The sequence below is a fragment of the Thamnophis elegans genome, chromosome Z (assembly GCF_009769535.1).
Source record: "Thamnophis elegans isolate rThaEle1 chromosome Z, rThaEle1.pri, whole genome shotgun sequence".
Classification (NCBI taxonomy): Eukaryota; Metazoa; Chordata; class Lepidosauria; order Squamata; family Colubridae; genus Thamnophis; species Thamnophis elegans.
This window is the reverse complement of record NC_045558.1, coordinates 132,247,850-132,275,809: the sequence shown is the minus strand read 5'-3', so window position 1 is coordinate 132,275,809 and position 27,960 is coordinate 132,247,850. Positions and strand designations below refer to the sequence as shown.

The 27,960-nt window shown below is 45.4% G+C and overlaps 1 protein-coding gene across 1 annotated transcript; it reads right to left on the bottom strand.

The window, feature by feature from the left end:
• Nucleotides 1-202: 202 nt before the first annotated feature.
• On the bottom strand, nt 203-27,699 carry LOC116521840 (vomeronasal type-2 receptor 26-like). The gene is made up of 6 exons (XM_032236491.1): nt 27,605-27,699; nt 25,655-25,946; nt 12,946-13,821; nt 11,020-11,238; nt 3,214-3,340; nt 203-1,101 (listed from the first exon to the last, which is right to left on the bottom strand). Exons 1-6 carry the CDS (start codon nt 27,697-27,699, stop codon nt 203-205), a joined length of 2,508 nt encoding a protein of 835 aa, XP_032092382.1.
• Between the last annotated feature and the right edge of the window lie 261 nt (nt 27,700-27,960).

Below are 27,960 nucleotides of genomic sequence, written 5' to 3'. Positions count from 1 at the left end.
TTAGAAGGGGCGAGGCCAGCCAGCAATTTAAAAACCAGTTCACCCAAACTGGCTGAATCCCACCACTGCCATCCATCCCTTCACCATCCAGTCTCAACTGTCAGTACCTATCCTTCCATCCTCCCCCGCCATCATAACTGAGGAAAAAACAGTCCAGTTGTCTTTCGAAAAAGCACATTTGAGATTCAGTCTTGTTCTTGTTCTATTTCTTATGTACTAAATGCTCTCTAGTGTTGAGCTCTGGTCTCCATATAATTATATAGATTTTGGGGATGAAGATGCATCCCAGTAAACCAGCACCAGAAGACAGGATAGAGAAGATCTCCACAGCCACCATGTACTTCCCTTTGGTGCTCAGGTAGGTGGGGACAAAGGTCAGCCAAACACTGCAGAAAACCAACATGCTGAAAGTAATGAACTTGGCTTCATTGAAACTGTCTGGCAGCTTCCTGGCTAGGAAGGCCACAGTGAAGCTGAGAAGAGCCAAGAGGCCCATGTAGCCCAAGACACAGTAAAACATGGTGATGGAGCCTTCGTGACATTCAACTATGATTTCTCCATGTAGTGTCTGCATGTCTAAATCTGGGAATGGGGGATTAGTACACAGCCAACCAATACAAATACCTAGTTGAATGAAGGAGCAAAACCAGATAATAGAATAGGCCAACTTTTGCCCCACCCATTTGTGGAATAGGCTTCCTGGTTTTGATGCTAGGAATGCTACAATGACTGTGATGGTTTTGCCCAAAATAGAAGAAATAGCAACAGTGAAGACGATGCCAAATGTCATTTGTCGGAGGAGACAGGTCACCTTATTGGGCTGTCCAATGAACAGAATTGAACACAGGAAACAAAGGAGGAGAGAGATAAGTAACACGTAGGTGAGATTGCGGTTGTTGGCTTTGACAATAGGAGTATCCCGTTGCTTAATGAAGATTGCAAGGACAAGTCCTGTAGTAAGAGAGAGAAAAAGACCCAAAGCAGCGAAAATGATGCCCAAAGATTCTTCAAAAGTCAGAAAGTTCAACTTCTTAGGAATACATTCTATACGAGCTTCATTTGGAAAATGATCCTTGGAGCAACCCTTACATTTTTCCATGTCTGAAAACAGAAGAAGATAAGATTGTTTGGAAAGAACGCCAATCATTTTTTGGCTACTTTATCTTCTGGCCACATATTTTTTGGAATGTATTGGAATGTATTTCAAATACTATGGAACAGTGTATAGTCCATATCACCATAATGATAGTCATAGTCCATATTACTTCTTGCTCACCCATGCTCAATAGCAGCCCCTGCTGGCTGATGCTCTACAGCAGGACTGTTAAACTCACATTGTCATGGTGGCATCACATGACCTATCAGGACTTTACCCCCCTTTGCTAAACCGGGTGTGGGCATGGCCAACTCATGACGCATCTGGACCACGGCCCATGAGTTTGACAGCTCTGCTCTATAGCATCAACTCCAACCCACTTATACTCCAAAGTATCTGCTTGCAATGCCCTGTTGTGGGCCACCAGCAGCCAGAGGAGCTTGCAGAGAGTCAGACAGTGAGGAGGTTGGGAAGGAATATGGGTGAGTCCTGGTGGCTGAGGAAAGCTCAGACGAGGACTCTACATTGGAGGCAGAGAGGGAGCAGTTCACAGACAAAAGCGCGCCCGATGAAACCATGGAAAAAACCCCATGAGTTCTAAACCGCGCCGATGAATGAGCGCAGAAGTGTGCCGACAACAGCGTGCTGACAGAAGCACGCTCTAACCCTAACCCTAACCCTAACCCTAACCCTAACCCTAACCCTAACCCTAACCCTAACCCTAACCCTAACCCTAACCCTAACCCTAACCCTAAGCCTAAGCCTAACCCTAACCCTAACCCTAACCCTAACTTAAATCGCGCTGTTGTGGGTGCGCTGTTGTGGGCGCATTGATGATGTCATGGTTTTCACGCCGCGGTGTCATCGGTGCACATTTGTTGGTCATGAGAGGGAGCTAGACAGCAGTGAGGCAGAAGAACAGCTGGAACCTGTTCCCTGTGTGCACATGCACAGAACTTCCAGAAGACAAGAACAACTAAGAAAGCAGGGTCTACTTGGGAGGAAAGCCACACCGTGGAGGTGATTGGCTCCTCCCATAGGAAACAAAAGAGGAGTGAATGAGGAGTGGGCTTTTGCAGGAAACAAGTCATTCCTTTGGTCATTTCAAGAGTGGAAAGGTCTGTTTGTGGCTATAAGAGACCCTGTGCCAAGTGTTGCCTTGCCCTGCATTTGGAAACTAGCTATCTGGCAGCTTGCCAAGCAAGATAAGGTTCGTGTTGATAAACATTTCTCTGAAAGACTGTTTGCTAAGCCTTGCTGACTGTGAATGAAAGGAATTCACAGTCTTGTAAATAAAAGAAGTTTTGCCGGGACCAAGACTCTGCTTCATGCTTTTTAAGGAAACCTAGGTCAGAACATGTCCGTTCATCTGCAACCCTTAATTGCCGGCTTGATTTCCTAAGACTGCAGACACATCAGAGGTCGTATTCAGCAGGTTCTGACCAGTTCTGGAGAATCAGTAGTGGAAATTTTGAGTAGCTCAGGGAACTGGTAAATACCACCTGTAACTGGCCCTGCCTCCATCCATTCTCTGCCTTCCGAATCCCAGCTGATCAATAGCAGTTAGCAATAGCAATAGAAGTTAGACTTATATACCGCTTCATAGGGCTTTCAGCCCTCTCTAAGCAGTTTACAGAGTCAGCATATTGCCCCCAACAATCCGGGTCCTCATTTTACCCACCTCGGAAGGATGGAAGGCTGAGTCAACCTTGAGCCGGTGAGATTTGAACAGCCGAACTGCAGAACTGCAGTCAGCTGAAGTAGCCTGCAGTGCTGCACTCTAACCACTGCACCACCTCAGCTCAGTGGAAATGAGTGTATTTTGCGGAAATGGGTATTTTGCAGTAACCTTCCCCTGCCACACCCACCCAAGCCAGACCATGCCCACCAAGCCACACCCACCCAAGTGAATTTTTTTGAATTGCACCACTGAGCCACACCCATGCATACTCACATAAAAAAATGCTAATGCACATGTGCATTTAAAAAAATAAATTGATTGCTGTATTGTTAAAAGTTACAAGTAAAAAATAAATACTGAAATGCACTGTAAAATTTGCAGTTATGATAAAATAATAAATATGACGGCAGTTATATTTTTATCTTATTTTTCTTACCCTTCTGATTTGAGATCATTCTTTCTGGGCAGAGAGAACAATCATAGCAGCAAAAGTTTTCCCCTTCTTTCTTTGTCTTTTGGTATCCAGGTGGGCAAGGGTCATTGCATAAGGAAAGAGGTGGCACCTATTTAAAAATAGGATGGGATCATTATTAGGAACACAGTATTAGAATTTGCTTTATGGTAAATGAAATGTCCAGTATTTAACATTTCTAAGCATGTGGATGGACCAGGTATTGGGGAGCATTTGAGGCATACAGGTAGTTGTAATTTAGTGATTGGAATTGGTAATTCTGCCATTAAGCAAAGCAGTCACAAAGTGAAAAGTCCTATGAGTATGGTTGTGCTTATTATTTCATTTCAGGTTTCCTTTGCTTTACAGCATCAGAAGGATGGGAATCTAACAGCCCAGACCAGAGATGGATTGCTCCTGGTTCAGCCCAGATCGGGTGAACGGGTAGTGGTGGTGATGGGAGGCTCTGCCCACCCACCCGGATGCTTCTGTGCTTTTGCAGAAGTGATGTGCACGCATGCGAGCGTGTGTGCACCACAGGGGTGGCTTCCTGCCAGTTCTAACCTCTTCTATAGAAGAGGTTCCACAAAGCTACAGTGCCGTTTAGAACCGGTTCCAACTCCCTCCCCCCCACCCATCCACTCATCATCAAGATGAAGAGCGAGAGGAGGAATTCTGGGAGTTGAAGTCCACAAGTCTTAAAGCTGTCACATTTGAACACCACTGGGTTTTTTTTCTAAAGGGTTAGGGGTGCAAGGGTCTTGTAATTTGACAGCTTTAAGACTTGCGTGCTTCAAATGCCAGAGTTTCTGAGCCAACATTTTGGTTGCTAAGCAAGAGTGTTGTTATTATATCTTCAGGAATGAGACAGAGGCTCGTGTCCGGTAACTCTGTAACCAATTTATTTTAACACAACTTGTAATAGTAACAGAAAACAACCAGGCAGGGTGCTGGTTTAACAATGTAGCAACAGAAGGATGATCTGTGTAGAGGGAGGCAGAGAAGCAGCTCCAGCTGGACTGGAGTGTTCGTTTGCTCTGGTGCTGAACAACTGACAGTTTGAACGAGTCTGCCTTTTATAGTTCCGCAGACTCGTGCGCCTGACAGCCCGGCAACTGACAGGCGCGTCTGATTGGCTAAGACGTGCCTGGCTGCTGCCGAGCTGTCATTCGTAACAGCGAGGACTAACTTTTACTATACAACACTTCTTCCCCCCCAGCTGTGCGCATGCGTGATGTTTGCGCACGCGTAGTCTTGTAAGTACACAGGAGAACGGCGGACACGCCCCGAACGCCGCAATTGCATTGCAGGTGGATCATCGCAGTGATGTCCCTGCCTGAGCTCCTCCCCTCGGGGAGTGAAGCTCCAGGTGACGTCTGAAGGCAGAGGAACCCTGAATGGATGACTCCCACTGAATGGTAAGCTGGGCGAAGGGGGCGCGGCCGAGGATGTTGACGGCTTGTGACTAGGCCGGTAGGCGGCCTCTGGAAGGGAAAGGCTAGGTCTATGTTGGCCTAAACGTAATGGGTTGGGGTTTTCGACTCCGGATTGAGAAGCACTGCTGGGCTGTGATACTGAGCTAGGCTGGCCTGGATTGGAGAAGGCTGGAGAGTTGTGGTTATTTAACTGCGGTTGCGGATTCAGGTCTGGCTGAGAAACGGTTAAGCCAGGACCTTGCATGTCGGCTTGAGAATCATTTTCTGATGACCGTCGTTGTCTCAATTGATCCAGGTGTCTTCTCCAGGTTGATCCATCTGAAACTCGAATCCTGTAGGAAACGGGCCCTGTTATTTCGGTTATAATTGCGGGCACCCATCTCGTCTCTCCTCCATAGTTTCTAGCCCAAACCAGGTCCCCAGGCTTAAAAGTGCGGGAGGGGGTTGGAGGCCCCAGGTTGCCAGACTGAATTCCTGAATAGACGGGATGCAATCTATCCAGGGTGGTCCGCAGGCGCCTGCCCATCAACATCTCCACGGGGCTTTTCTGTGTCAGGGGGCAAGGTGTGGAGTGCTGTGCCAATAAGTAAGCATCCACCCTTGCCTGCCAGTCTCCACGGTTTAGACGGCCCAAAGCCTCCTTGGCAGATCTAACCGCCCTTTCCGCTCAGCCATTGCTGGCCGGGTGGTAAGGGGCAACCAGCGCGTGGTGGACCCCTTGCTCGGCCAGGTATGTCTGGAACGTTGTAGACGTGAATTGCGGGCCGTTGTCGGACACTACTGTGTCCGGCAACCCGTGGGTTGCGAACAATCGTCGCAAGGCTCGCACAGTACTGTCAGATGTGGTGGAGTGCATGAGCAATACTTCCACCCATCGAGAGTACGCGTCCACAACTATAAGGAAAGTCTGGCCGTGAAAGGGGCCAGCGAAATCTATATGTATTCTAGACCAGGGACCCCGAGGCATCTCCCATTCCCGGGAGGGAGAGGAAGGAGGAGATGGCCGGGACTGCTGGCAGGTTTCGCATTTGGCGACCCAGGCTTCAATCTCTGCATCTAACCCTGGCCACCAAACGAAACTGCGAGCAAGGGCCTTCATTCTGCTTACTCCGGGGTGACTTTCATGGAGGCGTTGCAGAATCTGTTGTCGGAGGACTGTTGGGATGACCACACGGTCGCCCCACAGTAGGCAGCCTGAATGTATAGAAAGCTCCCACTGTCTGTTCTTGAAGTGCTTGAACTGAGGTGGTAACTCACCCGCAGGCCAGCCTCTCAGGACCCAGTTCAACAGCTGTGACAGTGTGGGGTCAGACCGAGAGTAGGCGGCCACATCGGTAGAAGTCAATGGCAATTCTAACTGAGCAATTGCCAGAACAGAATGGCAAGGAACCGCTTGATCTTCCGTGTCCGGAAGAGGGCAGCGACTAAGGGCATCTGCATGCTCTATTTGCTTGCCCGGACGGTAGCACAGGGCGTAAGAATACGCCGCTAAGAACTCCGTCCAGCGGGTCATCCTTGGGGACAGGATAGGAGGGGTCGGTCTATCACCAGCCAGTAGCCCAAGGAGTGGCTTATGGTCTGTGAATAGGGTGAAGTGCCGCCCGTATAGGTAGTCATGAAACTTTTTGATTCCAGACACTGCAGCCAGACCCTCCTTGTCAATCTGGCTGTAGTTCCTCTCAGCCGAGGACAGTGTTCTGGAATAAAAAGCTATGGGGGCTTCTGAGCCGTTGGGCAGGACGTGACTCAGAACAGCCCCCAAACCGACGGGGGAGGCATCACATGCTAGAGTCAGGGGCATCTTGTCGCTATATTGCACTAAGACTGCCTCTGACGTCAGCAGGGATTTGACAGCCGCGAACGCATGCGCTTCGCGGCTGCCCCATTGCCAAGGCGCGGATCGGTCGAGCAACCGATGTAGCGGCTCGGCTAGTGATGCCTTGTGAGGGATGAAAGGCGCATAGAAATTTAGAAGCCCCAGGAACGATTGGAGCTGCGCCTTTGTAGTAGGAGTGGGAGCGTTCCTGATAGCTGCCAATTTAGAAGGGGTAGGATGAATTCCCTGGGCATCAATTGTGAAGCCCAGGAAATCCACTTGGGGCACAGCAAAGAAACATTTGCTGCGTTTAAATTTAAGACCCGCGCCCCTGAAACGGTCGAGGACTTTCCTCAGTACTTTGATGAGGTCTGAGCGGCTGTCAGCAGCGATCAGGACGTCATCAAAGTAAGGTACCACTCCAGGGAGCCCATGGAGCAGACGTTCCATGAGGCTCTGGAAAATCCCCGGGGCAACGGAAACGCCGAATTGAAGGCGGCGACAACGGAAAGCCCCCCGGTGGGTGATGATGGTTTGGGCAGCCGCCGCATCGTCATCCACAGGGAGTTGCTGGTAGGCCTGCGCCATATCCAGTTTAGCGAAAATACGGCCCTGCCCCAAGGAATGGAGCAGGTGCTGTACAACAGGGACTGGATAGGGGTTTGCCTGAAGGCCAAGGTTGATGGTCGACTTATAGTCGGCGCAGATCCTAATGGAGCCGTCGGCCTTCACCGCAATCACAATGGGGGTCTCCCAAGGTGAGTGGTCGACGGGCTCCAGTATGCCCTGCGCCACGAGCTTATCGAGCTCAGCTTCAACCTTTGGCCTTAATGCAAAGGGCACCCTGCGGGCCTTCAGTCTGATTGGTGCAACCTGGGGGTCCAAGCTAAGGGATATAGGGCTGCCTTTGTAATGGCCTAGCTGGCCATCAAAGATATCAGCATAGTCTGACAAGACTGCTGCTATGTCTGGGGGCGTGTCCGCAGTAGAATGAATCCCCTGAAGGGAGATACCCAAGGGAGAAAACCATTCTAACCCCAGAATTGCTGGTAAGGGTTTCTGAACAATTAAAGCAGGTAAAACAGCGCAAAACTTGCCATAAGAAACCCTCAAGGCATATGAACCAAGGATAGAGATATGGAAGCCTTGATAGTCTGTTAAAATTGCGTTAAGGGGTGACAAGTGACAACGTTTCACGTGGGGGCACAGCATAGAAAAAGTGTCCCAAGAAAGAAGGGATTTTGATGAGCCCACTTCCATCTGACACGGCTTCCCTTCAATCAGTATTTTAATATTGATTTTGTCCATACCCTGTGAGGATGAGTTGATGGAGGTGTCATGCAGGGACGAAGAAGCTTGATTGATGTTAAAGCATTCGTCTTGACGATGAGCAGGTTTCCGCTGCTGCGAGCTCTTCGGCGGGGGTGGAGGAGGACCATATGGAGAAGGTGGCTCGATTGCTGCAGAAGGAGTAGGAAGTGAAGCCTTGCAGACATGGGCTAAATGTCCTTTCTTCCCGCAGCGGCGGCAAACCGCTGCCTTGAAGGGGCAATTAGCCCGGGCGTGCGCTCCGCCACAGCCAATGCAAGCAGAGGAATTTGAAGGGAAACGGCTGATGGCTTGACTCTGTCGAGGCTGCTGACGGCGGGGTTGTGCTCCAAGTCTATCTACCTGAAGTTGTTGTAGATAGTCAGGCAGGGGGGCTAGCTCATCAGTTAGATTTGTAATGTACGTTGGCTGCTGGAGCGGAGGAGGAGTTGGAACGGTTGAGGCTTGAGTGGCAGGTAACCCTCCAGCAACCGTCATCTGCGCGAGGTAGCGTTCTATTTCGTTGGAGGATGAATCTGCCAACTCCGCAGCGTGAGCCTCGTCTATGGCATAAGCTAATGTGACCTTAGGCTTGCCCAAAAGTCTACGCCTGAGAAAAATATCCTTTAGGCTACAGACGAATTGCTCTGCAAGATTTGCCTCAAGATCTGGGAACTCACACTGCGCTGCAGCAACTCTCAAGGCTTGCAAAAATTGATTTACCGTTTCTGCAGGCTTTTGGACTCACCTGCGGTAAGCGAAGCGTCTGGCTATTTGAGATGGAGTAGGTGCGTAGTATGCCTGCAATCCGTCTGTTAGTTCTTGCCAGGTGAGGTCGTACACCGCTCTAGGGGCGGCAAAGGACCTTGCGGTGGCAAACATTTCTGGGCCACAAGCTGTAAGGAAGAACCCACATTTCCTCGCTTGAGACTGACCTTGACGGTTGTTAGCGATTAAAAAGCATTCAAACCGTTCAAGAAATGCCTCCCAGGTTTCACCCCCAACCCCAAAAGGGGCAAACATTGGCATTCCAGCCATAGCAGTTGGTTGGAGTGTAGACGATGTGACTAGAAGTGGCAGTTGGTTCCTTTTTCTTCTGGTTACAGGTCCCCAGTCCTCGTCGCCAGTATTATATCTTCAGGAATGAGACAGAGGCTCGTGTCCGGTAACTCTGTAACCAATTTATTTTAACACAACTTGTAACAGTAACAGAAAACAACCAGGCAGGGTGCTGGTTTAACAATGTAGCAACAGAAGGATGATCTGTGTAGAGGGAGGCAGAGAAGCAGCTCCAGCTGGACTGGAGTGTTCGTTTGCTCTGGTGCTGAACAACTGACAGTTTGAACGAGTCTGCCTTTTATAGTTCCGCAGACTCGCGCATCTGACAGCCCGGCAACTGACAGGCGCGTCTGATTGGCTAAGACGCGCCTGGCTGCTGCCGAGCTGTCATTCGTAACAGCAAGGACTAACTTTTACTATACAACAGTTGTTAAGTGAGTTTCACCATATTTTACAAGTTGGCCACGCCCACCAGGTCACATGACCAGCAAGCTGTGCCCACCCGGTCACATGGCCGGCAAGCCACTCCCACCCAGTCACATGGCTGGCAAGCCACTCCCACAAAGCAGGCCACACCTACAGAAGAGGTTCTAAAATTTTTTGAAACCCACCACTGGCGCACTGGTGTATCACCACTGGCCCAGACAATGGAGAAGGTTTCTGGAACTGGACTAAGGAGAAAGTCAGATAAAAGGACAGATCTTATAGCCTTCTCCTTTCTATTGCCTTGCCCGTGGAATAATTTGCAGGAACAGAATTTATGTTTGCATGTAATTGCAAAGAATCACTGTGTGAGGCAACTGCTTAACAAGGACTATGACCAAAATACTAATATCCATAAAAAAGTTGGTTTTAGCTCAAGTCCCTTTAACTTTCACACACACAATTCAAGAGTAAAATATCACATTTTTGCCTTGGCTAATGCAAAGGATTGCCTATTCATTGATTTGCTGATTGATTGATTCATATTTATTTATTTATTCATTCATTCACTCAGTTTGCAAACTGACACTATCCAATGACTCTGAGTACTTAGACATATTTGCTTTCTGCAATATGATACAAATCTATCTATCTTTTGGTCGCCACGATGTAGAAAAAATGTGGAGACTCTAGAAAGAGTGCAGAGAAGAGCAACAAAGATGATGAGGGGACTGGAGACTAAAACATATGAAGAACGGTTGCAGGAACTGGGTATGTCTAGTTTAATGAAAAGAAGGACTAGGGGAGACATGGTAGCAGTGTTCCAATATCTCAGGGGTTGCTACAAAGAAGAGGGAGTCAAACTATTCTCCAAGGCACCTGAGGGCAGAACAAGAAGCAATGGGTGGAAACTAATTAAGGAGAGAAGCAACTTAGAATGGAGGAGAAATTTCCTGAAAGTTAGAACAATGAATCAGTGGAACAGAAGTTGCCTCCAGAAGTTGTGAATGCCCCAACACTGGAAGTCTTTAAGAAGATGTTGGATAGCCATTTGTCTGAAATGGTATAATGTTTCCTGCCTAGGCAGGAGGTTGGACTAGAAGACATCCAAGGTCCTTTCCAACTCTGTTATTGTATTGTATTGTATTGTATTGTATTGTATTGTATTGCATTGCATTGCATTGCATTGCATTGCATTGCATCTATCTATCTATCTATCATCTATCTATCTATCTATAAATGGCTGTGTGTGTGTTTGTGTATGTTTGTGTGTGTATGTTCTAGCATAATTCTGGAATGCCTTGAGCACTTTCAACCAAACTTGGTACCCATATGAGTTAATCTCTGGGAAAAAAATACTGTGGGGGTAAGACACGTTTAACACACCTCGGGCTGTGTGTTCTGTTAAGATACAGCCTGTTGTACCTTAAAATTGCTTCTACTGTACAGCACAGTGGAGTTGCCTATTATGCACTTACATTTCCACTTGACATTGCCATTCCTGTCTAATACAGGATTGGGGTAAATGAATACTCAGGCAACGCTGGGTTATCAGCTAAATAAGAAAACTACCAATAATTAATCTGCAGAAGTGATTCATTTTTTCCAAGACACTTTGAAGAGAGTTTGGAGGTGTATTTTTACAGCTCTTATTAAAACTATATCTATCATATGCTGATTTGTGACACATGGGAAGTCTAAGCATGTGGCATGAATTCTGTCAGTGAAGATCATGCCATTGACACCTACCTGAGTGAATTTCTGGTTCCACTGGATCTGGTCTTCCTGAATCAGGAAGGTTTTCCGTGAAGCATCCAGCTCCCCAACTTGGACTTTTACATAAGATTTATTTGGGAATGTGACCAAGTTCGCAATGTCAAATCCAGCTACTAATTCACCCTGTTGATTGAATGCAATTTCATCACTAGCACTGTTGTTGAATGAAATCCTCTGCAGAAATGGATGTAGCTAATAAGAGAGAGAGTGAGATATGGTATGGAAAAGAGTATTATTAAAGAGCTATTATCTCCAATAATTTATCTGCCAATAAAAGAGAAAATTTGAAGAAAAAATGGTTGCTAAATGAGTCACATCTAGCTCAGGGGTCAGCAACCTTAAAGAAAGAGCCATTTGGATCCGTTTCCCACAGAAAAGAAAAGATTGGTAGCCACAAAATCTACCAGGGGTTGAAAAGCTCAATAAATCGTATCCTGGCGGGTGTCACACATTGGCAGTTGTGAAACATATTTTGAGTCACAGGAGCTGCAGCAGAGGGATGAAAGTGCCACATGCAGCTCCAGAGCCACGGGTTGCTGAAGCCTGATCTAGCTTTTTAGGCACTACTTATGGAAATGAATCAGTTGTGATGCATATCACTTAATTTCTCTGCTATCAGACCTCAATTGTTTAAGGAATGTTAGGATTGCCAGATAATTAGGAGTAGAGTGAGTCTTAGAAAATGAACAGAGAAAAGAAGTCCACGACTAAAACATATGAAGAACAGTTGCAGGAACTGGGTATGTCTAGGTTAATGAAAATAAAGACTAGGGGAGACATGATAGCAGTCTTCCAATAGAGGTTGCCACAAAGAAGAGGGAGTCAAACTATTCTCCAGGGCACTGAGGGTAAGACAAGAAGCAATGGGTGGAAACTCATCAAGGAGAGAAGCAACTTAGAACTGAGGAGAAATTTCCTGACAGAACAATTAATCAGCGGAACAGCTTGCCTCTAGAAGTTGTAAATGACCCAACACTGGAAGTCTTTAAGAAGATGTTGGATAGCCATTTGTCTGAAACAGTACAAGGTTTCCTGCCTAGGCAGGGGGTTGGACTAGAAGACCTCCAAGGTCCCTTCCAACTCTGCTATTATATTGTAATCATGTGAGGGCCTTGCTTTACGACCTGCTTGGTCCTCAGTTTAACTATGGCAACTGGGACTGCCAGAATTGCTGTTGCTGAGCAATAAAATCATGCGATATTTTGCTGTATGACAACTTCCCATTGTGACAAGTCCTTGGTTCATTTCAGAGGTGGGTTCCTACTAGTTCGCACCTATTCGGTAGAACCGGTTCATCAAATCTACCGAACCGGTTAGAAGAGGTTCCACCAGTGGACCCGGAAAGCAGGCCACAGAAGAGGTTCCAAAATTGTTTGAAACCCACCACTGGTCCTTGAATATGATTATTCTACACTATCAGGCTCATATTTATAAAACTCAGTGCCTCTGTGAAAGGTAAGGATGACTACTGCGTTTGTGGTGCAATCAGAACATTGCGTGTGTTGAAGTTGTTTTAACGCAAACCAAAGATGCCTTTTAAAAAACAAGTTTACATCATATTCTTATGCATGCCAGTGCTGTGTGTGAGGTAATTTAAGGTGGTTCTGACAAGTGTCGTCGGCATCTTCATATCCGGTCACATGGGTGGCAAGCCACTCCCATCCGGTCACATGGGCGGCAAGCCACTCCCACAAAGGAGGCCACACCCACAGAGTAGGTTCGAACAATTTTTGAAACCCACCACTGATTCATTTGTCAAAGTGGTTACTCTGAGGAATCACTGCGATCTTTGAACAAACTATCGTAATTAACTAAGAAGAGTTGCAATGAGAAATTTGATTATTTTACCATTCTATTATATTGATGGAGAGAATTCCAGGCAAGTTTCATAAACGTTACCTTCCAGGGATGTACATTCTGGAATGCCTCCTCAGCTTCTTTCCTGCTAACGCCTCTGGGCTTCAATCTATGAGCAGCGTGTAAAGCCTGTGCCAATGCATAAACCGCATTGTAAATGCTGTAGCTGTGGCCAGTCATGCTCATTTCAAAATAAAATGCAGGGAGATCCTCCAGGGTCTCCTCTCCGGTGCATGCCTCCTCGATGTTCCTCGCTTGGTCAGAATTGGGAACATAGCAATCAAATGCTTGCTCCCAGAATTGTTTGATAAAGTTGTTTCCCTTTGCATTGGTAAGCTTGACTTTCTGAAGAAATTTCTGGAAGCCCAGAATCTGTTTGGAGTGAATTGCAAAGGAAAGAGCCCCGTGGAACATCTGGATATCAAGTCCTTTATGCACAGGGTGCAATGTGAAATCTATCTGGGCAGTTGTGATCCACACTTTTCCCGTAGAGATTTTCTTTTCCATTTTGGAATCGGTTGGAAGGAGACTTGTGGCCACTGCGATAGATGCCAGCCAAATAAAGGCTATGGTTTCCCCATACACGATGATTGCGCTGGCTTTGTTCTCTGTAAATATGGGAATGTGACTCACTATTTGATCCACCATTTGGAGAAAGTCACCCAAATGTATAATTTGGTCAAATCCCTCCGCAAACTCTAAACAGATTCTATTCTGCAAAAGCTTTTCCTCCAGAGTCCTTGAGAAATGTTCTCCGGCTTCATCGTCTATGGTGAGGAGTCCTACCCATTTCCAGCCGAAATACAGAAGGAGCTGGACTAAACCCTCATACTGAAGGGCTTCATTTGGAACCATACGGTAGAAGGAAGGGAAATGTGATTCAGCAGTGACTTTAGATTCAAATGACCCATAAGAAATCTAGGAGAAGAAAAAAACAAAACATGAGAATGAGAAAGGAACATAATATGTGTGTATGTTGTTGTTGTTGTTGTTAGTTGTAAAGTCATATTTGACCCATCATGACCCCATGGACAATGTTCCTCCAGGCCTTCCTGTCCTCTACCATCCTCTGGAGTCCATTGAAGCTCACGCCGGCTGCTTCGGTGACTCCATCCAGCCACTTCATTCTCTGTCATCCCCATCTTCTTTTCCCTCAGTCTTTCCCAGCATTAGGCTCTTCTCCAGGGAGGCCTTCCTTCTCATTAGGTGGCCAAAGTATTTGAGTTTCCTCTTCAGGATCTGGCCTTCTAAAGAGCAGTCAGGATTGATCTCCTCTAGGACTGATCAGTTTGATCGCCTTGTAGTCCAAGGGACTTGCAGGAGTCTTCTCCAGCCCCAGAATTCAAAGGCCTCCATTCTTTGGTGCTCAGCCTTTCTTATGGCCCAACTTTCACAGGCATCCATTGCAACTGAGAAAACCATAGCCTTGACTATACACTAAAGTGAGCAGATTTTAACATTGATAAAACAGGACACCATTCACTGGGTGTGTGTGTGTGTGTCTTGATTAAAAATTTAGTCTATATGCTGCCTCTGCCTCCAACAGAACCACCACATTTGCTGCCCAGCGCTGTGGCTGAGGTGAAGCCGCCAAAGCTCCTGCTGGTGCCCCTGCCCATGGCAGTGGCAGTGCCACCTCCCCCTCCGCTCAGAGCACCTGAGCTGGGCACCAAGTTACCCCAGCCGCCTCCTCCTCCTCCTGCTTTTGAGGAGCCAAAGGCGGTGGAGGGGGTGGGAGCAGGAAAAAAAGGCCTCATGGCTTCTCAGAAGCATGGTGGAGGAGGAGGTAGTGGTGGCAAGAGTAACATGGTGCCCAGCTCAGGTGCTCCGAGCGGAAGGGGAGGCGCCGCTGCCACGGGCGGCCACGGGCAGCGCAAACTACTGTCAGTCACCCCGCGCTCATTGAAAAATGTCCAGGGAGATCCTTTGCGGGCGGCCATTTCTAGCCGCCTGCAAAGGACCTCCCCAGCTTTTGGAGTCTGTGACAATAGAAATCACTGCACGGCAGTTGCAAACTGCTGCACGGTGTTTTCTTGCCACGTGTGCGGCCGACTGAAAAATCAGGACTTTTTAAAAATGCAGCGGGACAAGGGACAAATTTTTAAAAAGCAGGACTGTCCTGCCAAAAGCGGGACGTCTAGTCACCTTACTATACGCACTTTTGTTGGCAGGGTGATGTCTCTGCTTTTTAGTATGCTGTCTAGATTTGCCATAGCTTTCCTTCCCAGAAGCAAGCGTCCTTTCATTTCATTCATTTCATTTTCATTTATTGAGCTTGTATGCTGCCCACTCCCGAAGGACTCCGGGCGGCTTACAATAAAACAAGGGAAGGGGATAATATACAAGACAACATATTAAAATGTACAACAGTCACAATTTCTGAGGGGGCTGGATATTTCTAAAGCCCCCCCAGCCTGCTGGAGCAGCCAGGACTTAATGTCTTTGTGGAAGGCCGGGAGGGTAGTGAGGGTCCGGATCTCCACGGGGAGATCGTTCCAGAGGGCTGGGGCTGCAACAGAGAAGGCTCTCCCCCGGGGAGTCGCCAGCCGACACTGGCTGGCAGATGGGATCCGGAGAAGGCCTAATCTGTGTGATCTAATTGGTCTATGGGAGGTAATCAGCAGGAGGTGGTCTCTCAGGTACCCAGGTCCGATGCCATGAAGGGCTTTATAGGTAACGACCAGCGCCTTGAAGTGGATCCGGAGACTAATGGGTAACCAGTGCAGCTCGTGGAGGATAGGTGTGACGTGGGTGTACCTGGGTGCACCCATGATCGCTCGCGCGGCTGCATTCTGGACCAGCTGGAGTCTTCAAACACTCTTCAAGGGCAGCCCCATGTAGAGTGCGTTACAGTAATCCAGTCTTGAGGTCACGAGGGCGTGAGTGACTGTCTGAAGAGCCTCCCGATCCAGGTAGGGTCACAATTGGTGCACCAGGCGAACCTGGGCAAAGACCCCCCTGGTCACAGCCGACAAATGGTGTTCTAAGGTCAGCTGAGGATCCAGGAGGACTCCCAAATTGCGAACCCTCTCTGAGGGGCGTATAATTTCAACCCCCAGCCTGAGAGATGGAATATTTGGCCAATCTTCGGTCTTGTCTGGATTGAGTGCCAACTTATTTACTCCCATCCAGACCCTAACAGCCTCCAGGCACTGGCACATCACTTCTACCACTTCGCTGAGTTGGCACGGGGCGGACAGATACAGCTGCGTATCGTCCGCATATTGGTGGTACTTAATCCCGTGCTGGCGTATGATCTCACCCAGCGGCTTCATGTAGATGTTAAATAGGAGGGGGGACAGGACCGAACCCTGCGGCACCCCATAATTGAGGGGCCTTGGGGTCGACCTCTGCCCTCCAACCAACACCGACTGCGACCTGTCCGAGAGGTAGGAGGAGAACCACCAGAGGATGGTGCCTCCCACTCCCACCTCTTGCAACCGTCGCAGAAGGATACCATGGTCGATGGTATCGAAGGCCGCTGAGAGTTCAAGGAGCACAAGGATAGAGGGGTGACCCCTATCCCTGGCTCGCCAGAGATCATCGATCAGCGCGACCACACAGTTTCCGTGCTGTAACCAGGCCTGAAACCCGACTGAAAGGAGTCAAGATAATCGGTTTCATCCAAGGGCCATCAGAGTTGAGAGGCCACCACTTTCTCAACAACCTTCCCAACAAAGGGCAGGTTGGAGACTGGACGATAGTTGCTCAAAATGGCTGGGTCCAGAGATGGTTTCTTCAGGAGGGGTCTCACCACTGCATCCTTTAGGAGCGGGAAAGTTCCCTCCCAGAGGGAGGTGTTAACTATAGTCCGGATCCAGCCGCGTGTCACCTCCCTGCTAGTCGAGACCAGCCAGGAAGGGCACGGGTCCAGTATACAAGTGGAGGCACTCACCGCTCCCATGGCCTTGTCCACTTCCTCAGGAGAAGCAAGTTGAAACTCAATCCATAAAATATGCTCAAGACCTTCCCCCGGTACCTTGGCTGGTACCGTGCAATTGGAGTCCAGCTCTGTCCGAATCCGAGCGACTTTATCCGTTAAATACTGAACAAATTCCTCAGCTCTACCTTGTAAAGGGTCATCCGCATCCCTCCCTTTCAAGAGGGTGCGGGTTATTCTAAACAAGGTGGCTGGGTGCGATTCAGCGGATGCAATAAGGGCGGCAAAATGCGAACATTTCGCTGCCCGTATTGCCACGAGATAGGCTCTGATAAAGGCTCTCATCAGTGCTCGGTCTGACTCAGATTTACTGGCCCTCCAGCGGCGCTCTAGGCGTCTCTTTTGGCGCTTCATCTCCCGGAGTTCCTCGGTGAACCAAGGAGCCCTCCTGGATCCGCTGCCTCGGAGAGGTCGCAGAGGCGCAATCTAGTTTAGAGCCCCCGCTGCCGCTGTATTCCAGGCAGTGACTAAGGACTCCGCCGGACTGCAGATGAGAGTGTCAGGTATTTCTCCAAGCGCCGTCTGAAATCCTGTAGGGTCCATCAGGTGCCTGGGGCGGAACCACCTAATCGGTTCCTCCTCCCTACAGTGGGGGATTGGTTTCCGAAAGTCAAGCCTCAGTAGGAAGTGATCAGACCATGACAAGGGCAAGGTCCTAATGCCCTTCAACTCTAGATCACGTCTCCACTGCTCCGAGAGGAATACGAGGTCAAGCGTGTGACCTGCCGAATGAGTCGAATCCCGAATTACTTGGGTCAAGTCCATGGCTGTCATGGAAGCCATGAACTCCTGCACCCTATTAGAGTGTTCACCGAGAGTAGGCAGGTTGAAATCCCCCAGAACCATAAGCCTGAGGAACTCTACCGCCAACTCGGCTACTGACTCGAGGAGCGAGGGGAGGGCTGTTGCAATGCTGTTGGGAGGTAAGTACATTAGCAACAGACCCACTTGACCTCCAAGGTCCAACTTCATCAGCAGGAACTCACACCCGACAAGCTCTGGAGCAGGGATCCTACGAGGAGCTAAAAACCCTCAGACGATGACAGCCACTTCCCCACCCCTTCGCTGGGATCGCAGCTGATGAAGCACCTGAAATCCTTCTGGGCACATTTCAGTGAGGGGGGCTCCTCCCTCCGGGCCCAGCCAGGTTTCAGTAATACATGCCAGGTCTGCCCCCTCGTCTAAAATTAGATCCCGGACGAGGGGAGCTTTGTGAACCACAGACCTGGCATTTAGCAACAACAGCCGGAGACCAGGGCCCTGACAGTTCTTGCCATCTGGCCCTGGAGTGGAACTAGCAGGGCCAGAAGGAGGGATCTCTGTGACGTAGCGAACCCTCCTTCCCCGGTAATGGCTAGCCCTGAAGTTCCCGCTGTACCTGCCCTTCCCCATCATGACCAGAATGCTCCAGCCCACTCCCGTACCCGTAGACCCTGTTTCCCCCGCATGGTCTCCGCTCTCTCCAGCATGCCATGTATTTCAGACATTCTGGGACGGGAGGTAGGCCTGGGCCCCCTACCACTTCTGCAATGGCACTCAGTGGAGGGGACACCAGGTTGTTCCCCCAGTCCCCTCATGCATACACAATCACTCATGCATCCAGTCCCCACAAGTCAGTTAAAATTATAAAAATACATTGATAATAGGAATAAAAGTGGGCACAAGCATCAAACATACATCACATGCCTCCCACATACATATCCCATACAAAAGAAAAGGAAAGAAGAAGAGGAGAAAAAGAAGGAAAAGAGAGATTGCGCAGCTGTTAAGAAATGTGCAAGTTCAAGTAAAGTTTGCAGGTAGTTCGTAAAAAGTTCAGTCCGGTGGGGTTCACAAAGGTGTAAAGGGAGGGAGCAGGATTTCGTCTTCTCACTTCCTTATGCAATGGATAATATTGATGGAACTGGGATAGCAGGGTCCAAAAAGTCCCAAGGGGGGTGGAATGGAACCCCTTGATGATGACGGGCGGTGATGGTCGTACCAGCCAGGACCAGGTCGTAAGTCCAATGTCCAAGGTCCAGTATCCAGCAGCCATGAGCCGTGAGCAGACCAAGGGCCAGGGAGGAGAGGAAAGGTCGCACTGTGAAGAAGGCTTAGGGGGTAGGCTAAGAGGCTTTAGCAATCACCACAAGGCCAACTGCCCGGTCTTATAACGCCCCATATCCACTGACTACCCCTCTATAAAGCCAAATGGAGTCCAAAAAGAAAGAAGAAGAAAAAATCCAGATGGAACAGGAGCACAGATCTCAAAAAATGCTAAGAGCAGCCAGTAAAGTGCTAAGAGCAGCCAGTAGAGTGCTCCGACCGGAATGGAGGAGGGGGGGGCTAGAGAGACTCCAGCAGCCGAGGAATCCACCAGCTGCCTTGCCTCATCCAGCGTTGTTTGAATCACCCACCTCCTTCGATGGTAAAAGGTCTCCAAAGGACAGGCAAACACCAGGGCTCTTCCCAGTCAGCAAAAAAATAAGCCTAATGCAGCAGAAAGTCAGTCCGAGGCTGTCTGTGGGTGATTAAACGCCAAAGGCTAAAACGCTGAAACGGAGCCCTCAGTGCAGCGCCGCCATTTCCCTCCAGCCTTGCAAGCGTCCTGAGGAACACTCTGGCTGTCATGCAGGTCAGGGGGATGTCAGGGAGCACTGACCCTCCAGGAAGTCATTTATTTGGGTCCCCTAGATCTCGTTCAGCTGAGGGGACCCCTTTTCTAAAGCTCCGAGCGACCTGCCGGTTTGCTCCCAGCGTTTTTTCGGCTCCACCGGACGGAGCAAGGGAAGCCAACAGCCATCTGCACCTCGCACAAGGGAAGCCAGCGGTCATCTGCACCTCGCACAATTTCTTGGCTGCAGTCCTCATCTACAGTGATCTTGGAGCCCAGGAAAATGAAATCTGTCACTACCTCCATTTCTTCCCCATCTATTTGCCAGGAATTGAGAGGGACGGATGCCATGATCTTAGCTTTCTTAATATTGAGTCTCAAGCCAACTTTTGCACTCTCCTTCTTCACCCTGCTCTTTCTTTACAATACATTTGATTCCAGTTTTATTTCTTCTTCCGGATGAATCCCAAACATAATTTATATAAATATATACTTTCGTATCTGTTTTAGGACTTCTGTTCAATGGATTTTATGCTAATGGTAATGCAGCCAACGTGTCTAAAAGCAGTAAAATGCCGTTTAAAACAGAGAAGGCTTCTTCAAGCAGCTGGTTTGAATAGTGGTTAAGGCATTAGGTTGGAAATCAGGAGACTGTGAATTCTAGTCCTTCTTTAGATACAGTATAAAGCCAGCTGGTAATCTCAGGCCATCACTATTTCTTTCAGCCCTAGGAAGCAGGCAATGGCTAACCATTTTTGAAATCTTGTCAAGGAAATTGCAGGGCCTTCCTTCTCAAGGTAGTCACCAGAGTCAAGACTGATTTGAAGGCACACGCGTGTGCACATGTGTGAGAGTGCATGCGCACACGCACACACACACAGCCAAGAACAAAAGAAAATTTAAAAACCCTTTATTGCAATTGTTTGTATTCATCTTTATTAAGGAACCATTTTCATTTTATTTGTCCCACTGAAATCAAGTAAAAAAGGAGATCATTTTCTTCTAAAGTAAAGGTAAACGTTCCCCTTGCACATATGTGCTAGTCGTTCCCGACTCTAGGGGGCAGTGCTCATCTCCATTTCAAAGCCAAAGAGCCAGCAGAAGTCCTAAGATGTCTCCGTGGTCATGTGGCCGGCATGATTAAATGCTGAAGGCACAGGGAACACTGTTACCTTCCCATCAAAGGTGGTCCCTATTTTTCTACTTGCATTTTTACGTGCTTTCGAACTACTAGGTTGGCAGAAGCTGGGAGAAAGTAACGGGAGCTCACTCCATTATGCAGCGCTAGGGATTCGAACCGCTGAACTGCCAACCTTCTGATTGACAAGCTCAGCATCTTAGCCACTGAGCCACTGGCTTTCTTCTTCTAAATCTATGTAAATGTTTGATTTAAGAGCATAGACAATGTATTTTTTTCCTCACATATAGCATGAGTAAATATTTTTTTCCCATTTAGCTACATAACCCAGATGTTTTATTACTGAAAGTAGCATTCAGATTTAGTCTGCCATAGATGATGTCCATTGGAACCAAGTTAATTGTCAGGTCTGCAGCCATATTCCTTGCTGAATCTGTGGCCTGTCACACTCTCTTTTATTTTACTATGCTGTTTCATTAGTGGGGTAATTGGGAGGGGGATTAGTAAGAAGTAGAATATGTGTTGTCAGAATAAAACATTCCTTTCTAGAAGCTCAAGGTCATCTTTTGTCTCTACACCTGACTGGAAGTGGATGGGTGGAGATGCCAGCATAGCAATGGAGGATTGGACCATGTGATGGACTTGTGGGTGTGGTGGCAAGATCATGAATTTTCAACTGGGTGGAAACCCCAGGAAGTTTTCAGATTCGGGTTTCCACAGATGTACCAACATGTCTCTCTTAATAAATTGGAATTTTGAGGAAAGATCTGCCTTGAACTCTTATTTAACTTTGGATGATATGTGGAACGCTGACATTAATTATGACTTTTTACAAAAATAAAAAAAGACTGAAGAAGGCGGGGCTTAGCAGTGAGAAGACGGACTTTCAGGCAGCTCCTGAGAGACCATCTATACCGGGTTATCTGGACGATTTGTTTTGAATCTAAGCTGTCCCGGAGAGACAGTGAAAGGTGGTGGGAACTCCAGTGGTCCCAGAGATGTTCGCAAAATCTCTGGGAACCTAAGGAAAGCCCTCCTAATCCAGTGATTTCCAGATCAGCCAATGCTGACTATAACTTCAAAAGCCCAGAGAGAGAGTGGGTATAAGCATGTCGTTTGGTGTGAGTTTTAAATCTTTTTTTCTTGTTGGAAAGAGAACACTCTAAATTTGGAAACTTAGTTTAAAATAAACTCTATGAACAAGAGAAGGTGGAGGAGGGACGAGTTAAAAAGTACCTACAAGATGCCAATCTCCCCCAGGGACCAGACGAAACTAGAATAATGTTAGAAAGTAAAATAACAATGATGGAGCTAACAGAGGCACTTAAAAAACAAAACAATGGGAAAGCTCCAGGACCAGATGGACTACCTGTGGAATTCTACAGAACATTTGAAGAAACATTGACCCTCCCACTCCTACAAGTCATGAATGAAGTGATGTCTGAGAGCAAAATACCAAAGTCATGGTCAGAAGCGTATATCACATTACTACCCAAGGAAGAGACTGATTTAACACAAATCAAGAATTATAGACCAATCTCTTTATTAAATTCAGACTACAAGCTATTTGCATCTATACTAGCTGAGAGACTTAAAAAATATTTAAATGGCTTCATCCACTCAGATCAAAATGGCTTTTTACCTAAAAGACAAATTAAAGACAATATGAGAATGATTTTGAATACCTTGGAATACTATGAGGCCCATCCTGAAAAACAAATGGCACTGATGTTCCTCGATGCACAGAAGGCCTTTGACAATGTGAATTGGCAATTTATGTTTTTGCAACTGGAGCAGATGAATTTTGGCAAGAAATTCACTCAAACTATACGAATGATATACCAGAAACAAGCAGCAAAGATAATAGTAAATGGAGAACTAACAGATCCGATTGAAATAAAGAGAGGTACAAGACGAGGCTGCCCACTATCACCGCTACTCTTTGTCCTAACACTAGAGGTCTTAAACAGAAAGATCAGAGAAGAAGAAGAAATAAGAGGAATGAAAATTAAGAGAGAAGAGTATAAATTACAAGCATTCACAGACGACTTAGTTTTTATTCTTGAAGATCCATTAGAAACAGCATCCAAATTGCTGGAAAGAATAGAGGAATATGGAGAAGTAGCAGGCTTGAAAATAAACAAAGATAAAACAAAGATCATGACAAAGAATATCCCAGCAACACAAAAGGAAGAGCTGTCAGAAATGTTGCAGATTCAAAACACAAGTAAGGTTAAATATTTGGGGATATATTTATCACCTAGATGTAGCACTCTTAAAGAGGATAACTATACCAGACTAAAACGACAAATAGCAATTGACTTGGAGAAATGGGAAAATTTGCATTTATCAATGATGGGAAGAATCTCTACAATTAAAATGAACATTCTACCTAGAATTCTATATCTGTTTCAGACAATCCCAATCAGATTGGGTAAGGATTTTTTTTTCAAGATTTAAATAAAATAGTCTTGAAATTTATTTGGCAAGGGAAAAAAGCTAGAATGAAACTTAAATCACTACAAGATGCTAGATCGAGAGGAGGATTTGGCCTACCTGATTGGGAGCTATACTATCAGGCAACAAACTTGATGTGGATTAAGGAATGGATATTATTAAAAAACTCTAGATTATTGAATGTAGAAGGTCACGACTTGCTGTTGGGATGGCATGCTTTCTTATGGTATAAGGGTACTAAATCACATGGTTACTTTAGAAGACATTATATAAGGGAGGTGTTGTTGTTAAATTGGGAAAAGGTTAAAAGACTACATTATTTAAAAATTCCAGTCTGGATATCAACAATTGAAGCATTTTCATATCCGATAATATATAAAAAGGAACAAACAGTTAGATATACAGAATTATTGAATACAGAGGGTGAGCTCAAATCTATTCAAGAGTTGAAACAAGAAGGGATGGAAATGAACTGGTATTCATATGTACAGATACAATCTAGATATAATGAAGATAGAAAAACTAAAGGTCTTTATAATAAAATGACTGAGTTAGACAAAATTTTAACAGGCACTGATGAAAAAGTAATTAAAAAACTATATGGATATTTATTGGAGTTTAAATTGCATGAAGAACAAGTTAAAGAAACCATGATAGCTTGGGGAAAAAACTTTAGGTATGGGATTGATTTAGAGAATTGGCAGAAATTGTGGTCTCAAAATTACAAAATGACAATGTCTACTGCATATAGAGAAAACTTGTATAAGATGTTTTACAGGTGGCACCAGAGGTGGGTTCCTACCAGTTCGCACCTATTCGGTAGAACCAGTTTGTCAAATCTACCGAACCGGTTAGAAGAGGTTCCACCAGTGGACCTGGAAAGCAGGCCACACCTACAGAAGAGGTTCCAAAATTTTTTGAAACCCCCACTGGTCCTTGGATATGATTATTCTACACTATCATGCTCATATTTGTAAAACTCAGTGCCTCTGTGAAAGGTAAGGATGACTACTGCATTTGTGGTGCAATCAGAACATTGAGTGTGTTGAAGTTGTTTTAACACAAACCAAAGATGCCTTTTAAAAAACAAGTTTACATCATATTCTTATGCATGCCAGTGCTGTGTGTGAGGTAATTTAAGGAGGTTCTGACAAGTGTTGTCGGCATCTTCATATCTGGTCACATGGGTGGCAAGCCACTCCCACAAAGGAGGCCACACCCACAGAATAGGTTCTAACAATTTTTGAAACCCACCACTGGGTGGCACTTACCCCCGACCAGAATCGCAAGAATGTTTAAGAATAAATCAGAAAAATGTTGGAAATGTCACCAGATACCTGGCTCATACTACCACATGTGGTGGACTTGCACTGAAGCTAAAAGATACTGGACTAAAATCCACATGTGGTTGGAGAAAATGACACACAAACAAATAGACTTTAAACCAGAGGTCTTTTTATTGGGGATCATACCAGAAACCTACAACAAAGACTTAAAATATCTGATTGTAAATGTGTTAACAGCAGCCAGAATTGTATTTGCAAAAAACTGGAAAAACGAAACAATACCAAAACAGGAAGAAGTTATCCGAAAAATAATGGACTGTGCTGAAATGAGTAAATTGACATTTGAAATCAGAGAGCAAGAGGATGAACAATTTTATAAGATATGGGATTTGTTTTATCGGTGGCTAGGGGAAAAAAAAAACTTTGGAAATGAAAAATGATATACTTATGCCTTAATTGAAAAAAGTAAATGATGATATAATTATGCTGTGAAATAATCTAATAATGACACAATGAAGTATTAATATAAGGTCTGTGGATATAATGTATAAGGTTAAGAACTTATTATAATGATATTTCGCTGCTGATAAAGCAATTCTAATAGGGGAACAAATGAAAACTGGTATATATAGGCAGCGATGCTTTGTTGAAAAATGAAGGAATAAGATCTCTGTTTGAAGGTATGAAATGCAAGGTTAACAATAAATAGAAGTATACTCTCTGGGGAAAAATAATGCTAATGTTAACTGAATATATATTGTAGAATGAAAATGAGGCCTTTAGTTATATTAGATGAAATATTTGAGACGGTAAATATTATTTGAAGATGCAGAGGCTAAAACAATTGTAACCAAACGACATGCTGCATGTGATGATGTTTTTTTTTAAACCCTAGGTTATTGTGGTGTCTATTAAATATACAACAGAGAGATATGGGATGTATAAACGTAGTAGGGATGCACCTGTGATCAAATGACATATTGTATGTGATGATGGGGTTTTTTTTGTCTTTTTTTTTGTCTTTCCTTTTTTTTCTCTTCCTTTTCCCATTGTTTTTTTCTATTGTTATGTGATGTTGTCTATGTAATAAAAAATAAAATTATAATAAAAAAAAGAAGACTATATTACAACCACAGTTTCTGGATATATCCATATCCGTAATATACTATAGGTAATGTATGCATAAGTAATAATACTAGAATTCCACATTCTATTCTGGTTTTTGTATTTTTTAATCCATGTATGCATTATTTGAAATCATTGGGGCGATTATAAGAAGCAGCAAACAGAGGGAATGATTTATGATTGATACTTCAACTGATGCATTAGATCCTTACCTGTGGAATCTTATACAAGTGAAAAATATCTGCCATGCGTGAAGATGTATCAGAGCTCAGTCCTCCAATGATGCCTATGACTTTTTGTTTAGTTTGACATATGTAATTGGGGACAATCGTATGCAATTTGAAGAGCAGATCCAGACAACTTTGATAGGTCATCTTTGATTCAGAGTAGCTGTCATAGATGTGGAATCCAAGAGTAACATTTGCCAAGATCTGCCGATTCTCATTGATCTCCTTAATGGCAAACACTAAGGCCAAGGCATGTTGGTAGAACTTTGTCACCACGCTGAAAATAAAGCAACCTGCCTTCACAAAATAATTCTACCAGGTTTTATCTCTCTGAATGCAATGGGAAAATACCTTTGTAACAGTTTTGTGGCATTTCTACTGGAATAAGGGATTTCCTTCTAAAAGTACATTTCCTGGAATCCTTATATACTTCTGCCTTTTAATGAAATACTAGAAAATTTATTCTCCTTTGTGCTCTTCGCGGTTTGCTGTTTTGTTGCCGATGCTTTATTGTACAAGCTAGGTAACACCATCAGTGCTAATCCAGGACAACTGATGATGTTAGCTAGTTTGGGTAATGAAACATCAAGAGAATGAAATTGATCAACTGCTTAAATTCCACTTAAAAAGTCTGGATAAGCTGGAAAAGGGGAGATTACACCAATCTTTAAACATGCGAAGAGAGCATTTTCCTTCATGTACGTGCAAAAGAGATTCCCTCTGTTAACATTTTCCCTTAAAATTGAGATTCTCTGTTCAGTCTCTGGTAGCTCTAAATTCGGTAAATCTCAATCTCTCTCTCCCCTCCCTCCCCCTCTCCCTCCCTCCCTCTCTTTCCCTCCTCCATCATTTATCTGCCTACCTATCTCAATTATGTATCTTCTGTCCTCCCTCCCTCCCTCCCTCCCTCCCTCCCTCCCCCTCTCTCACCTACCTACCTACCTACCTACCTACCTACCTACCTACCTACCTATCTATCTCTATATCTCTATATCTCTCTATCTCTACCTACCTGCCTGCCTGCCTGCCTGCCTGCCTACCTACCTACCTACCTACCTACCTACCTACCTACCTACCTACCTACCTACCATCTATCTATCTATCTATCATCTATCATCTATCATCTATCATCTATCATCTATCATCTATCATCTATCATCTATCATCTATCATCTATCTATCTATCTATCATCTATCTATCTATCTATCTATCTATCTATCTATCTATCTATCTATCTATCTATCATCTATCTATCTATCATCTGTCACCCATCCATCCATCATGTATCTCAGCCCTTTTCCTTGTAGCTAACTGAATCAAAGGTTTTAATTCATCCTAGATCAACAAATTCCATTTGTTGTCCTCCACATTTTTAAACCAACAAGTTTCTGTACATCATGTTAACATTTTATCTTAAAAATGTAGAATTAACGAAGACTGAATAGACTCTAAATTCAGTCTTCGGTAATTCTAAATTCTGTGAATCTCTCATCTCTCTCTCTCTCTCTCTCTCTCTCTCTCTCTCTCTCTCTCTCTCATCCATCTATCTATCTATCTATCTATCTATCTATCTATCTATCTATCTATCTATCTATCTCTCATCTCTCATCTTTCATCTCTAGATACAGATATGATAAAACTGAAGGGTCCTTGGTGCTCTCTAAGCTTAGAGAGCACCAAGGATCCATTTCATCCTCAAGATACAAATATTCTCATTTAGCGACAGAACTATCTATAAGATAACTAGAAATTTTAATTAAGAGGAACCATTAGGTTAAAACCAAAACTAATAGTATAAATTAGGGGAAGAAACAAATACTTACAGTGAAATTTGAATTAACTCCTGAGAAGGGTTCTGGGTGAAAGAAAATTTAGGGAACAGATAATGAACATGTGACACCATTCCACCAATGAGGAGGTCACCTGCCTGGTACCATTCATGCTGAATACGACGGCTGTCACTTCTAGTGCATTTAATAGTTTGTGGTGTGATGGCTCTGTGGGACAGCAGCATGATTACAATCTTCATCAACCATTGGGCCAAAATTCTACCAAATCTTGTCTCTTCCAAACTATGGGGAAGCACCATTTCTGGTACTCTCCTATGTTTAGATAAGCTGGCTTTAAGCTTTAGCAAAGCATTTTCTTTGGCCAAAATGCTTCTTAAATGACTCACTACATAAAGAGACTGAAAGAATCAAAGTCCCTGATGACTATTCTGCCTAAATGTAGCTGTGCTATATCTCCATTGAAGACTTCATTGCTAGATGTATTGTTCAGTGTCACCTTA

Excerpts from the sequence above, each read along its gene's own strand:
- LOC116521840 (XM_032236491.1), bottom strand. The coding sequence starts at position 27,699 with ATGAAGATTGTAATCATGCTGCTGTCCCACAGAGCCATCACACCACAA. Across the intron at positions 13,822-25,654 it reads ACTTGTATAAGATTCCACAG|ATTTCTTATGGGTCATTTGA; the intron begins GTAAGGATCTAA and ends TTCTTCTCCTAG. Across the intron at positions 11,239-12,945 it reads AGAATGTACATCCCTGGAAG|CTACATCCATTTCTGCAGAG; the intron begins GTAACGTTTATG and ends CTCTCTTATTAG.